Source organism: Peromyscus maniculatus, chromosome 1 (genome assembly GCF_049852395.1).
Source record: "Peromyscus maniculatus bairdii isolate BWxNUB_F1_BW_parent chromosome 1, HU_Pman_BW_mat_3.1, whole genome shotgun sequence".
Lineage (NCBI taxonomy): Eukaryota > Metazoa > Chordata > Mammalia > Rodentia > Cricetidae > Peromyscus > Peromyscus maniculatus.
Genome location: NC_134852.1, coordinates 68695588 through 68709263, shown reverse-complemented (window position 1 = coordinate 68709263; position 13676 = coordinate 68695588). Strand labels below are relative to the sequence as shown.

The window sequence follows — 13676 nt, the reverse complement described above, 5'->3', positions numbered from 1 at the left end:
CCAGATCCTAGATCAGGGAGGTGCTGGGAGTAGACACCCTTTGCATACTTGTGGATTTAACCAAACAAGTGTGAGTGAACAAAAGAAGTGCCCAGAGGCAGTTGATGAAACCAGAGGAGTTCATGCTAAATAGATCACTGCCTTGGCTCCACATCCTAGACACATAAGACCTCATGAAAAAAAAATCCAGTGATATGAAAATAGAAGTTGAACTTTGTACTAATAAAACCCAGATGTACATTCCTTTGGTATTAAGAAATCCCAGATCCAACCTCTCCACCCAAAAGACATCCTTTTCTAGGGTCTAGCCTGATAAGTGTAGTCCTCATCCTTCATGGAGGAAACTTCTCTTTGCAACAGCCAGAGACCATTACAGAAAACCATGGACAATCAATGGATACATTTATAATACAACTCTAGGACAGAAGGTTTGAGGAGCATGGGAAAAGGGGGCAAACCAATCATAAGAACAGGAGGAACAGGGAGTTTGCTTTGAGATTGTTTCTCCTGGAAACATCAGGAGCTACATCCATGAAGTTTTATCAACAGGACTGCCTAAACATGAGCTCAAAAGGACAACAAAAGACAAGTTAACACAGATTGGAGAAAGCCCAGAAGACCTCATCCTACAAAATTAACTACAGACAACTAAGGAATGCTGAGAGCAGGAGAAATGTGTATGTGACAACAATTAATGGAAAAAGAGGCCATGAATTTGAAAGAGGGCAAGGAGGGGGATAAAGGGGAGAGTTTGGAGGGAGCAAAAGGAAGAAAGAAAAGATGTAATTGCATTACAATCTCAAAATATAAAATATTAAAAAAAAGAAATCCTAGAAAAGTCTACATCTCACAAGACAATGATAAGAATGTCCCAAGTCTCAGAAATAGTGCACTTGCTAAGAGGGAATGCAGTGGGTAAACATGCTCCTCACTGTGGCTGCAAGAGGTGGAAGCCTCAGTGGCCTTCCAACAGAGTTCTATCATGGGAGCCTACAGGATATGAGGCCATCCTTGAACAGGGCAGTCTCTCTGGAATCTACATACCTGAGACTCAGCATTCAGTGTGATGACATGCTCTTCATGGTCCAGCAGTTTGCAGGCATATGCAATGTTAATGGCTGTTTCTTGTTTGTCACCTGTGAGGACCCAAATCTGCAGGCCGGCTTGTCGTAATTTAGCGATGGTTTCAGGAACTCCATCCTGAAGGCGGTCTTCTATTCCAGTGGCACCTGGTTAAATGTATGACAGTTCCAGTGAGTCCCTCTTCACAATTCCTGATGGGATACAAATGCCATGTACCAAATATACCAAAGATAGATGTGGCACTACCAAGTACCTAAGACTTTCTTGGGGCTCACTTGCCAGATGACACTAAGTGGCAAAAAGTCCCTCTGGAAGCAAGCTAAAATGATCCATCATTCCAGGACTGTGCTGGATGCTTACCATAGCTGTTGCCATGACTCAGTCAAGAATAAGTAGGAGGAACAAGTGCGAGTCACCAAACACTGTTATGTACACTCACCAAAGCGTACCTTGAAATCTTTCTGACTAACAAGTAGCTAACTTTTCATATACTCTAAAAACAGAGACTATGGAGGGAGGAAATCATCATATGCCCAAGGGATTAAAAGAAAAGTCTTAGTAGTTACCTATCTCCTATCCTCCAGAAAGTTTCCACGCATGAAATTCAATGTTTGAGCTTAACCACGTCAACCATTTGTTATCCAAACCAACGGTGGAGAGAAAGAATCATTCATTTACTAAGCAACATCATCACGAATGCCTTATCCACAAACATAAAGAATTTAAGAGGCAAATTCCTCTTACTGACTTCATAGAAAACATACAACAGGCTGAACATCTCTAACCACAAAATGATGAAATCTGAAACGCTCCAGAAAACTTTTAGATCTAACACGATCTCATGTGATAGATAACAGTCAAAACACAAGGGTCTGAAGGGTCTGCCGTTGCCTTCAGGCTATGCATAAGGTGGGAAGTATACAAAATGCAAGGTCATAGTCCCCAGACTTATCATTGTGCATGTACAAGAAAGCACAAACTCTCAAAACCCAAACACTTCCTATCCTAAGAATTTTGGATGAAGAATAATCAACCTGTATTCAATGCTAAAATGTGCCCAAGTCTGCCTTCATTTCTCATCTGAGGACACTCTGGTGAGATGCTTTCTGCTTTCCCATCTCTAAAAGTGAGCCGTATCCCATGACTTCCTGGGCTCCAGCCCTGGCCGAGGCTCCTTGCCATTCCTACTTCAAGCTCCTGGTGCTGGGGCACTGCTAATGGACTGCAGGTCTGTGTTCCCAGCTGCCACCAATGCTTTCAGATTAACAGATGGAAGGCCTAACTCCCAGTGTGACAGTGTTAGGAGGTGGGGTCTTTGTGAGGTGATTATGTTTAGATGAGGCCATGAAGGGACAGGAGGAGGGTCCCTGAGGACCATGACGCATGGAAATGCCAGTTCAGTTCTGAACTCTACCATGTACCCATGTTACAATAACCACAACCACCTGTCAGGTGGTTTTAAGGGGAAAGAAATGAGTGGTTTCAGATGACATTTAGAGGAACCAGCAAGAATTCTGGGGTAAAAAATGAGCAGAATGATACAGCTGAATTTTGTTTCTTGCCCAGAAAAAGCAGTTTAAGAACGCAGTATGAAGGTGACTCTTCCTGCTAAAATATTATTTGTGGTTCTCTTAGGTTGTTTAACATAACCACCTAAATAAAAGATTTAGAAAGAGAAATTTGGCTTAGAATATTAAAGCTATAAACTGCTCAGTGAGGTCTCTGGAAACTTCCTGAACTCCTTGCCCCTTGGTGAAGCTGTGCTAGGTGGCTCTTTTTCAAGCTTAGGCTCCATCACTTAAACCATCAATTTTCTAGGTGCTCGAGGGTGGAAAGTGGATAACGACTGTTGGATTTTGCCTATTGCCATATGTTCCCACAAAAGATCAAAAGGCGAGTTATCTCACTTTGAGTGTGACTAAGGTCTACAAGGGCTGTTCTGACTTGAGGTATGTTAACAGAGACATGGCACAAAGACTGGGAAGTGGTGGAGGCCCCTCTTCTAGAGACAATTTGTAGAAAAAGGGCCAGTCGGGCCATCTCAGGTGTGGATGCTACCACATGAGATTGATCAAGATGCCAGTGGCTGAGTGCAAGAGCCCACAGCCAAACCACACTCCCCGCATCCTGCCGTTTCCTCCTCCTCACCCTTACAGCCACCTTCCCCACAGAGCAGATAAGAACCCTTGGAGGCAAAGACTGAGTAACGTGTCCAAGCTTCCATGGCTAGTAAGCGGCAAAGCCTGGACTTGATAACCAAGCCATGACTCGGCACTGAGGAGGATGGAGGGGAGGGGCAGTGACGCTGCTCACAGCTGTGCTTTCATGACTTGGAAAGGGAAGAGATACCATCTGCAGTGCTTTAGAGTGGGTCCAGCCCCTACCACAAGGGTGGACCAGGCAGCAAACTTCACTCCACTGAGGAGTTAGCACTGTCCAGGAGAAATATCAACCATGAAGGGGGAGTGCCTGGGATCAAAGAAGATGGACAGGTGATCCAGAAGAATAAGCTCAGCACCCTCTCTCTTACCACTCTAGCCATCAATAAAGAACATTCCAGAGAAGCCCTTTCTGGGTTTTTATGTTGTTTTATTGTTTTTCCTTTTTTTGAGGCTGTGTCCACCCCCCCACCCCCCCCCCCCAGAACCCTGTATAGCACAGGATGGTCTCAAACTCATATCCTACTGCCTGTACCTCCTCCATCCTGGAATTACAGGCGTGTACCATCTTGTCTGGCTGTTGTTGGCTTTCTGAAGACAGGGGTATCCTTATGAGAGCAGTTCCAATTCAGTAATTAAATCAGTGGCTTGAAATAGGCAGAAACTGTTTGAGGGGCTTCATTTAATTTATTAGAGATAGCATCCACTAAGTCTCTGGGTTCCAATCCTATGGCTTTCTGAGTAGGGTATTAGACACTGGACAAAGTATGTAGTGGTATTCTGTCTAGAGCACATTATGCTATTAAATATTAACAGTAACTATTATAAGAGATATGTATAAATAGGAATATAGATTTCCTAATCCCTCTGTCCAGAAAATGAAGACAAGAGAATGCATCCTTGGTTAAATAAGAAAAGATGAACTCTGGAGCTTTATGCAATCCCAGCAGATTCTGACCAACATTTCACAAAATGAGGTGTACGTACCTTACACAGCTAGTTTCCCTGTGAGCACACACATCACATACACAGCCATGGGATACTCAGCTGAATGTATTCACTATTTTAATATGAAATCTTAAAATATTGAAAAATTAAATATTAAAATAGATACCCAAGTAATAAGTACCTTAATGTCTTCCTAATAACTAATTAGATTTTATTAGATGTAAATAGGGATGAAGAAGGAAATATGAGCCATTTTCTTTTCATCCCAAATGAATCTGAAATAATTTATAAGATGCAAAACTCAGCATTTCCATGCATGTTCATGTAGATTGCCAGGGGCTTGAAATTTTTCCAACTGTCTATTGTCAAAAGGCTTGCTCCTTATAGCCATTTTTGTTGGAAAGTGAGGTTTAAAGGAGACATGAAGACAGCGAACCTGGAGTGCATGGCATATATGAGCCCCATGGACAGAGCCTGCAGAAAATGTTCCTCCCGACCTGGGAACAAGCTAGCTAAAAGCCAGGTGGTTCCCCAGACAAGCTCAACACAGGCGAGAGCAAGAGAAGCAGCCACATCACTAGTCACCCCAGGACCCCTGCAAACAGCACTGCTCTGTACCACAGGCATCTGGAAAGCTAATTACCCAGCAGGTGCAAGTTCGTCTCCAGGCGAACCGCAGACTGGAAGAGGAGCTCTTCACGGCCTTCCACAGATGCCTCTGCTTCTATGTGGCTCTGCAACCAGCAAGCATACTCTTCCTTGCTCAGAACCTATGGAAACACACATTGTTGAGTGCTGCACTGGGTGCTGTGCATGGGGGGGGGGCAGTTGCCAATGTGTGCCCTCATGAAGATGCCCCTCCCTCACCCTCCTGAAGGGCCCCTCCCTCACCCTCCTGAACATGCATCTCACTCACCCTCCTGAAGGGATCCCTTGCTCACCCTCCTGAAGGGGCCCTCCCTCACCCTCTTAGCAATGCACAGAGTTCGCAGGCCTTCCACTGCATAAAGGTTGAGGTAATTCTGTGTTTTACTCCGGATCCTTTTCTGGTGCCTTCCTCTGGCATCATCTAGGTCAGAGTACAAGCAGAACCAGTAAGAGTGACCCAGCTGAGTGCCACAATGAGGGTCTTCCTGTTGCCTGTCATACTGATTACAAATGGTGTGCAAATGTCATAGAACTAAAAGTCAGGCAGCTGTTACTGTAATAAAATAACTCACCAAAACACAAGTTTGGGCTTGTTTCTAAAATTCCTTGTTTGAGAAGCACAGGAGAACAAAACTTCATCAAAAGTGACTTGGCATGTTTTAGTACATACTACTTAATAGAGGCAGTGTATACACACTTATTTACAAAAAACTGAACTCAGACAAAGTCTCATTTCTCTCTTCACAACATCCCCACTGTTGGCAAAAGATGTCCAAATGGTAGATAAGCCAAACTTTTACTAAACACATACACACACACACACACACACACACACACACACACACACACACACACACTCTATATTAGAAATTTAAGTGTAATTGAACATGCTATATATTGTATTTTCTTACTCTGGCAATCCTGAGCCATGAGACATCTAGACCCAGGAAGACTTGTATACTACTCAAGTTCACCTCATGACAAGCTGGACCTGGCCAGCAATTCAAGAGGTTGACAAAGCATGCAAGAGGCTGACAATTGGGGTAAGAAAAAAATCATATCCTCATTTATGAAGCAGAACATAAACAAACAGTACCCTTATGGTGTTAAAATGTTTTAGCCGGCCAATTACTTATAGGTGGCTTCTTATGGTCATTAATGAACACGAAGAGTTATCCTGGATTATTTTAGTATTTAAATTTACTGAAAGATAAGTTCAAAGACAAAGTCTTGATTTTGACTGCCTCTTACTGATATGTCATCACTCTTGAAAGCTTCCTGGGTCTCTGGTCACTGTTTTAACTTTGAAATTAAAATACAAACCACCAAGCTCTTCTACTGTCTCTGGAGAGGAGGGGGTGGATGGATCAGTAAAAGAGGCAAGTAGGGCAGTGACTCTGATCAACCACAGATGTTGAAAAACAAACAAACAAACAAACAAACAAACACCCTCCATCCAATTTAAGTAGGTTGGGTCACTCAAGATTTGGAATAGATGGAGATAGGGTTGGCCATAGGCATCCATTTCTGGGGTGGATGGACACTGAAACATAGAAGGACTATCTGCACAGGGCCTGGTAGAAAACAGCACCTGCCCTACCCAGCAAAAACTGCTCACTGGCCTGCCCTCAACCCAGACACAGGACACAAGACTGCACCACTCTTTAGAAATCTTTTCTACATTGCCAAGCAGCACCCTGTGAGAGATACCTACGGCACCAAGTCAGGAAAGCCAGAGAAAAGACATAGTGCTAGGGCTTGGAGGACTTGTTTCTATGAATGCTGGGATTGATCTGCGGTCTGGTGGAAGATACAAGATGTTGGGAAAAACTCAGGCTGTGCAATGACCATCACCAAGGATCTGGGGAGTCTAAGGAGATTGCAGTGTGGAACACGGTGTGCATTCCCCATGATTTTGCCCCTATCTGGGACCAAGGCTGGGAGGGTGCTGACTCAGGCTGAAGTCATAACATTCTCAATGCATGTGAGGTCAAAGTCATGCAAAAGCCTCTTCTTTCTGATATTCTACAGCAGTCTATGTCCTTTGTTACCTACCTACTAATGGAAGGGATTCTGTGTCTGGTGTTCAGCTCCCTAGGTAATGGAACTAGTGCACCCAGAAGTGGAAGCAAGGCTGCCAGTACCTTCACTGAGGGCTCCATACAGAAGGATGCTGACTCCACCAGGGCAGGCCCTGGAGAGGCAGACATAGTACCAGAGTGACAGCTCTGGCCAGTGTGGAGAGATGGTATGCATGTTCACCAACTTCCAGACACAGTGGGGCTAAGAGAGCTGCACTAGCCAGACACTGGGAAAATGCTGCTGATGCTTACAACACTAAGAGCCTCCCAAGGGGAGTATTCAGTTTCTCTTCTTGATCTCAATTGTGTGTTTTTACAAAGTACTAAGTGTTATTTCTTTTATACTTTGGAAATTATATTTTCCTAATAAGGAACTGGACTTTATTAAGGCAGGAAACAGGGGGAAGGTGATTCTCTACTCATTCATGAAAACAACAACAACAACAAAAAAATCATTTACCTATCTACTGGGTAGCAGCATGCTAGCCCTTGCTGGGCAGTGGGCTACAATGAACCCGTAGTCATTCTTAATCTCAGGAAAAGGGCAGAGCAGACTATACAAAATGGTGACTCCCCCAAACCACAGGCCAGAGAATTTTGAAGAGAGCAGACAAAGGAGTGGGATGGGGGTCCCGCTTATGCTGCCAGTCCACGTCATACCAGGCACTGAGCCAGTGTGTACAGAGCTTCCTGTGAGGTAGGCTTTGACACACAGAAAGTGAATGACTCATCCGGGGTCACAGAGCCAGGACATCTGGACCTGGTGTTTGAACAGAGGTCAGTGAAGACAGGGGTAGCAGGGTGGTGCTCTATACCCAACACTACACAACTTTCCACCATGGCAGGCAAGACAAAGACTTGGCCATGTGCTGATAATGCCACCTAGCCCCTCCCACTCTGCCATATTCACTATTGCTCTGCCAGTTCATGATGCTTTTGGTAAAGTACTGCGAGATCTTTGAAGAAAGTGGGTGGGTTACATCCAGCTATGAGACCTGTGTACCCTCCTAATATCACCATCTCTGTGCAGGTGGAGTGGCCTGGCCACTACGTGTTGCTTCTTGATTGCACCCAGCCATCTGTACCAAGTCTGCTCTTCTCCACACCTGCCTCACTTTCTCATGGCCACATGTCCAGGTGGGTGAGTTCACAGTGCCCCCCGCCACCACGCTATGCTCCAGCTGCTTTTCCCGGTGTCTACACTGTCTCAGTCTTAACTTGCCCATAACACTTATACATCTCTTCTATCCAACCAACTGCAATATTTCCCAGAGGAAGGTGCAAATGCACACTAACAAATTATTTTTATTTGCCCTACTTGCTATGCGCCACTTGAGAATATGAGATATAATTGCCGTTACCCGGGCCTTCCAGGAGGTAAGAGATTTGAGCTCTGCTCTTCATATCTGCAGCTAACCGGAGATGGCAAGTTTCTTCCTGAGGCCCACAATAGGGAGCAGAGAGAAACAAGGCATGCGGGTGTACTCAACCCCGTGTTAGGGCTACATGACTGAGTGGAAAGGGCTGTAAGTCTCCCCAAAGGAGAGTGTAGGTTCCCCAACCTTGGCCTTAAAGTTGGCTCTGGATAGGTCTTGTAAAGGGTAAATATTCTCCTGCCTGGCAATGCTGCATAAGAAAATCCTTGGGCACACTTAGCAGCCACCCTCCCTGGTTCTCTGCCTGTTCCCTCCTCACCCGCTAATGAATGTCCTGACAGTGCCCCGATAATGCTCCTTTCCCTGTGGCGTATTAGGAGAAAAGGAGGACCAAGACAGCAAACAATCCACAGTGTTTATTTAATGACATCTCTTTCTGAGATATCCTTAGTATTGGTGGGCATTAAAATGTCTTTTTAAAGCGAAACAATGGTGACGCAGTTTGAATGCTCCGAAGGGCCATGTGTAAAGGCGTGGTCCCACTATTTTGGAACAGGGTGGATTTTGTCCACAGACTGAACCTTGATGGAAGGTCACTAGATCACCAGGGATATGCTTTCAAAGAGGTCAGTAGGATCTGGACTGCACCCCCTTCCACTTTTGCCTCCCAACCATGAGATAAGAGGTTTGTTCCACTAAGTTAAGCCTACAATGACACCCTCATCATGATCCTAAGAGTGAGAAGGTCAACCAACTGAAACCTCTAAACTGTGAGCTGAAATAACCCTTCTCTTTATAGATTGATTTTCTCAAGGGTTTTGTTGTGGTGATGTAAAGTTGACTAACAGGCGGTGTTACAAGAGTTAGTATTCAGAGTTTCTTCATGGTCTGTCTATACAGTTGGGATGTTCTTAAACATCTTAAAATACACACGTACTGGCACAGAACATACATGTGGCATGGCTGTGGCCTCCTCCATGGAGTATGTTTCCTTGAACAGCTTGGCAGGGCTTACTGCCCTCCGTCTAGGACAGGACGGGCTGCTTCGGCTGACCTTTTCCCCACTGCACATGCCAATGAGTTCATTCTTTGACAAATCCATGCATATATAAATTGCATCCTGATCACTGTCCCCCTGCCTCTCTAATCTCCCTCCCACTCCCACCACAAGCCTTTCTCCATACAGTCCCTTTTCCTTTTGATATGACCCTTTACTTGTGTTAGAGGCTGAAGCCTGGTAGTCCATCACCCTGCCTTTAATTACTGCCATTATAAAACAGGGCAGAGGTGATCATGGGAGTAGAAGGAAATCTGCTCAGATAACTGCCTTCTCTGTGCTTTCTTTCATGTAGATGTAAATCAGAGTCAAGAATAAGAATGAAGTTATCTGGGAATGGAAAGGTCACTTCACTAATAGCATTCGGCCCCAAGTCTGCTGTTATGGGCATCAAGAACTCTTTGAACAGAGTTTCATGGCAGATGGTACTCAAGCTGATTACAAGCTGTGACAGTCAGGAAGACTACAGGGGTAAAGCAGCCGAGCCTGGGCTCGAACCCTTGGACCACAAGCAGCATTCAGCCTCCACCTTCCTCCTGACTCCCAGAGGTGATCTCACTCCTTGGTTCTCACTGGTGTGCTGGCAGAGGGAAAACCAAGTTGGCTTTACAATGTGGCTTTCGCTTTCCTTCTGAAGGCCAGGAGCACTTCTAGCTGGACACAGTTGCAATCTCTTTTGATGGTCAATTGCACTGTGATTTTAAAACCACATTTTCACTCATAAGCAATGGAGAGAGACTGACAAGAGGCTGCTTGACCCTCTGAGAGCAGAGGAAAGAGGCTGCCAGGCCCATTTCTTGTGACCACAGTCTACTCTTACACCTTATAATAGGCTGACCACCGTGGCCTAGAACTCAAAGCTGCCCCAGATCTACAGTAGGAAGGAAACTTCCAGAACTTCTCATCTAAAGTGTCCTGATCATCTTTGCTTATATTTAAAGTGTGATGCTTCCCAAGTGATCTCCAACTCTACTATGCTAGAGGGCATAAGAGGGCTGGGTCAAAGTGCAAAAGCCTCCTAAATGCATTCCAGTGTAAAACCTTGGCACTTAGAACCCTGGGATTCTCTCAAAGGGCCTGAACTCTAGAAAAGATTAATTAAACTTCCTTTGCTCAGCTGGGTGGATTTCTCAAAATGCCCTTCCTGACTCTGAGGTGCCGTGGGAGAGGAGGAGACTGGTTTACCTGAGGAGCATGGCAGCAAAAGATCCATGACCACTGAATCGGCCCCCTTGGTATAGACGTTGATCTCGTCAGTCAGCGGGTGTCGGATCACCACCGACATCCTTTTGCGGGTGGAGTCGAATCCAAGCGTGTGCAGCAGCTCAAAGGTGAGCCTGCCTAGGTGAGGCAGCTCCACGGACACCTGGTCGTGAAGTCGGTCCACCAGCGTGCAGCTGTAGGCTCTGGCTGCATACACCAGTGCAGCCTCATCCGGGCTCTCGGCCTCATAGCGCAGCTCCCGTTCCTGCTGCTTCGCCTGCTCCCCAGGGCACTTCTCTGGAGTGCATTCTGGGGTCCAACCTTCTGCCTGGGCCGCCTGGCTGCTATAGCCATTGCTGGCAATGGCTGGTGCTACTTGGTCTAGCTTCTCCTCCAGCCTGAGAATCATGTTGTCCTGAGACAGGCTGGGCAGGAAACCAGATCCAGTTTTGTGGCTGGACTTACTGGTGGTCAGGCTCCCGATACTGCTGCAGCCGGAAGCCAGGCGGCTGGGCGTGAACCTCCGAAGGAAATCTTCTATGGTCTTCACTGGGGACTTCAGCTCAAACCTCACCCTCACCTGTAGGGGAAGCAGTCCAGCCAAGTGAGAAAAATCCCACTGATCCCTCACTCTTCAAGAGCCTCAGAGGAGCAAGTGGCTTACTGATGCCTGGCATAAAACTGGGTCTGTTTCCTCCACCCATGCTCCAATTAGAAAGCCACTTCAGGACTAGCCTGATGGGCCCAACCTGGAATCCCAGTATTCAGGAGGCTGAGGCAGGAGTACCACAAATTCAGTCTTGGCTACTTAAGAGATTATTCTTCTGACTTGTATCCATAAGAATGTTTATACACAAGTCATACGTCTAAACCCAAAAGAATCTTTCTCAGCAAATAATAGACTGAATCATGATCCAAATCACTAAAAAGTCTTAACAAGCATAAGAAAAGAAAAAGGAGTCATGCACATAATATTGCTAAAGATTCAAAAGGTTCACAACGGAGCAATGAAGCCACACTTTATTTAAAGAGCAAACTTTGAAACAACTGAAAACTGAAATACATATGAGCACCAGTCAGACCAAATTCCGGCATGAAGGGAGGCCGCATGAAGTCCCACCCAGAGCTAGGAGCTGTTGGCAATTGAAAGCTTCCCAGGGAGGGGAGGGAAAGTCTCTTTTAAAGGTGTGGCCCCTGCTAAGTTGACCAGGCTCCACTGATGGCTATTCCTCCATCAGTATATGGGCAGCACAAATTGTACTTGATCAGTTTTAAAATGGGGTAGGGAAAAGACATCCAAAAATTGAGTGGGTAGGGAAGTGGAGTGGCTATGGAAGGAGCTGGAGGAAGGGGTTAACATAATAAAATACGTTGTAAGAAATTCTCAAAGAAAGAAGAAGAAGAAAAGGAAAACAAGATGGGGGGGGGGGAGAAGCAAATGTTGAAACAACCCAAAACTAAATTGTAAGGATTCTTAAAACTCTATAACTGATCCTTTACTACATAGTAATTTCCAGCTAAACCAAGCATTAGGAAAAGTGAGACACTGGCCTAAATTATGACAAGAGCATTTTTCCTTTGGTCCTACAGTGTCTCTGTTTTTATTTGATTTTTTTGGGTTCCGGGAACTGAGTCCAGGACCTCACACATGCTAAGCCTACTTTCTTCCTCGGAACCACACTCCATGTCCATTAGAATGACTAAATATACTATATGTCTGAATGGGGGATACAGGCTTCACCATGCAGCACCTGGTAGCTCCAAATGCTCCTGACGGTGCCATTTCCTGCCCCTACCCCAGATGCAGGCACAGAAATGCATCTAGAAACATGTTCGCTTTCAGTCCAAAGGTGGGTGATTAAATATTCTGTTCCCTCTGTGGAACTGACAGCACATGTGACGACTTTCAAAACACGCCTTAGTTATCTTGCAGTCTCTTGCTTACTTAACAACTGCTATATTGCTTTTATCTCTTAGGCAGAGGGTAACCTAGGAAACATTCAGCCCTCCAGGGATGTACATGGCAGAGAGCTTTATTGCTTTGTGATAAAAGTTCACAAGGCCAGGTGAGGGATGCTTAGGAAGCTTGTACACAGTAGGAATCAGCTTCTGCTCGGAGCTGGCAGGCAGTACACACTTGTGGTCTGGACTGTACAGAACTGCCCACTTGGGATCTTCCAGGTCCTTTGGGGCCTCACCAGACTGAAGCAGTGAGAATTAAGAGCATAGCTAAGTAGCAAATGCTTTCTGATATACTGCCAGAGTAGGAGCATTGATTCACATCTTGCTCACCCCACATTAGCACGCCAGTAGAAGCAGCTGGAAGAGCTGAGTCAGAAGGCTGGTGGAAGGAAGGTCTGGGGCACACACTCAGCCATGAACAACATTTCCATCCATTTCTTGCCTGATATGAACAACGAGGCTCACAGGCATCCATTAGGCAGCCTGACTCATGAGGACAATTCCGGGAGGAACACTTGTGTTACATAGGAGCCCTTTTCATATAAACCTCTCTCCAAAAAGAATCTTAATGCTAGACCAAAGCAAACCATATCTTGGGTACTGCTGATTCCAAAACCCTAAATAATCTCTGACTGAATCACTCTCATCCACTTCACCTTGGGGGACAATGATAAATGTATTTATTATTATCACCTTATATCTTCTGTGTACCCAAACTTGACTCTGAGACCTTCCCATAAATCCTCACCACTGCTCTATGGCCCAGATGACATATCCAAGCACAGTGATGAGAATAACATGTCTAAAGCTTCGAGTGAGGATTGAAAGTTCATAAATCTTGTTCCAGAATCTGTCCCCCAGCCATCTTTATCATCCCTCTTATATGATTCTGGAAGCCTGAGGCTCTCTGGGTAAGTCACTGGGTAACCATCCTTCTGACCCTACCCAAGGCCAGCAGGTTCCAAAGAGCCAGGGGAAGTGGGGCTTCTCAAAGTCATGGCCTCTATGTACATGCCTCCATTCTAGGCTCTGTCCTTGCATCTACTGCAGCTTGATGGCCACTTTGTCCCTGTTGCATCCCAGTAAGCCTGAGGCACCACCCATGAGCAGCTTCCTGTAGGAAAGTGAAGCATGCTTACTACCTTCAGCCAAGAGTCAC

At 45.5% G+C, this 13676-nt stretch overlaps 1 protein-coding gene across 4 annotated transcripts in view; it reads right to left on the bottom strand.

Annotated features, from left to right (window-relative positions):
* Atp10a (ATPase phospholipid transporting 10A (putative)) overlaps nucleotides 1-13676 on the bottom strand; it is a 168618-nt gene that overhangs the window by 19750 nt on the left and 135192 nt on the right. For all 4 annotated transcript variants that reach the window (XM_076543967.1, XM_076543974.1, XM_076543969.1 and 1 more), the window contains exons 11-14: nucleotides 10538-11135; nucleotides 5156-5259; nucleotides 4834-4960; nucleotides 1045-1229 (exon numbers count right to left, since the gene is read on the bottom strand). In XM_076543967.1, coding sequence (XP_076400082.1) covers nucleotides 1045-1229; nucleotides 4834-4960; nucleotides 5156-5259; nucleotides 10538-11135 — 1014 coding nt within the window. The remainder of the gene's footprint in view (nucleotides 1-1044; nucleotides 1230-4833; nucleotides 4961-5155; nucleotides 5260-10537; nucleotides 11136-13676) is intronic.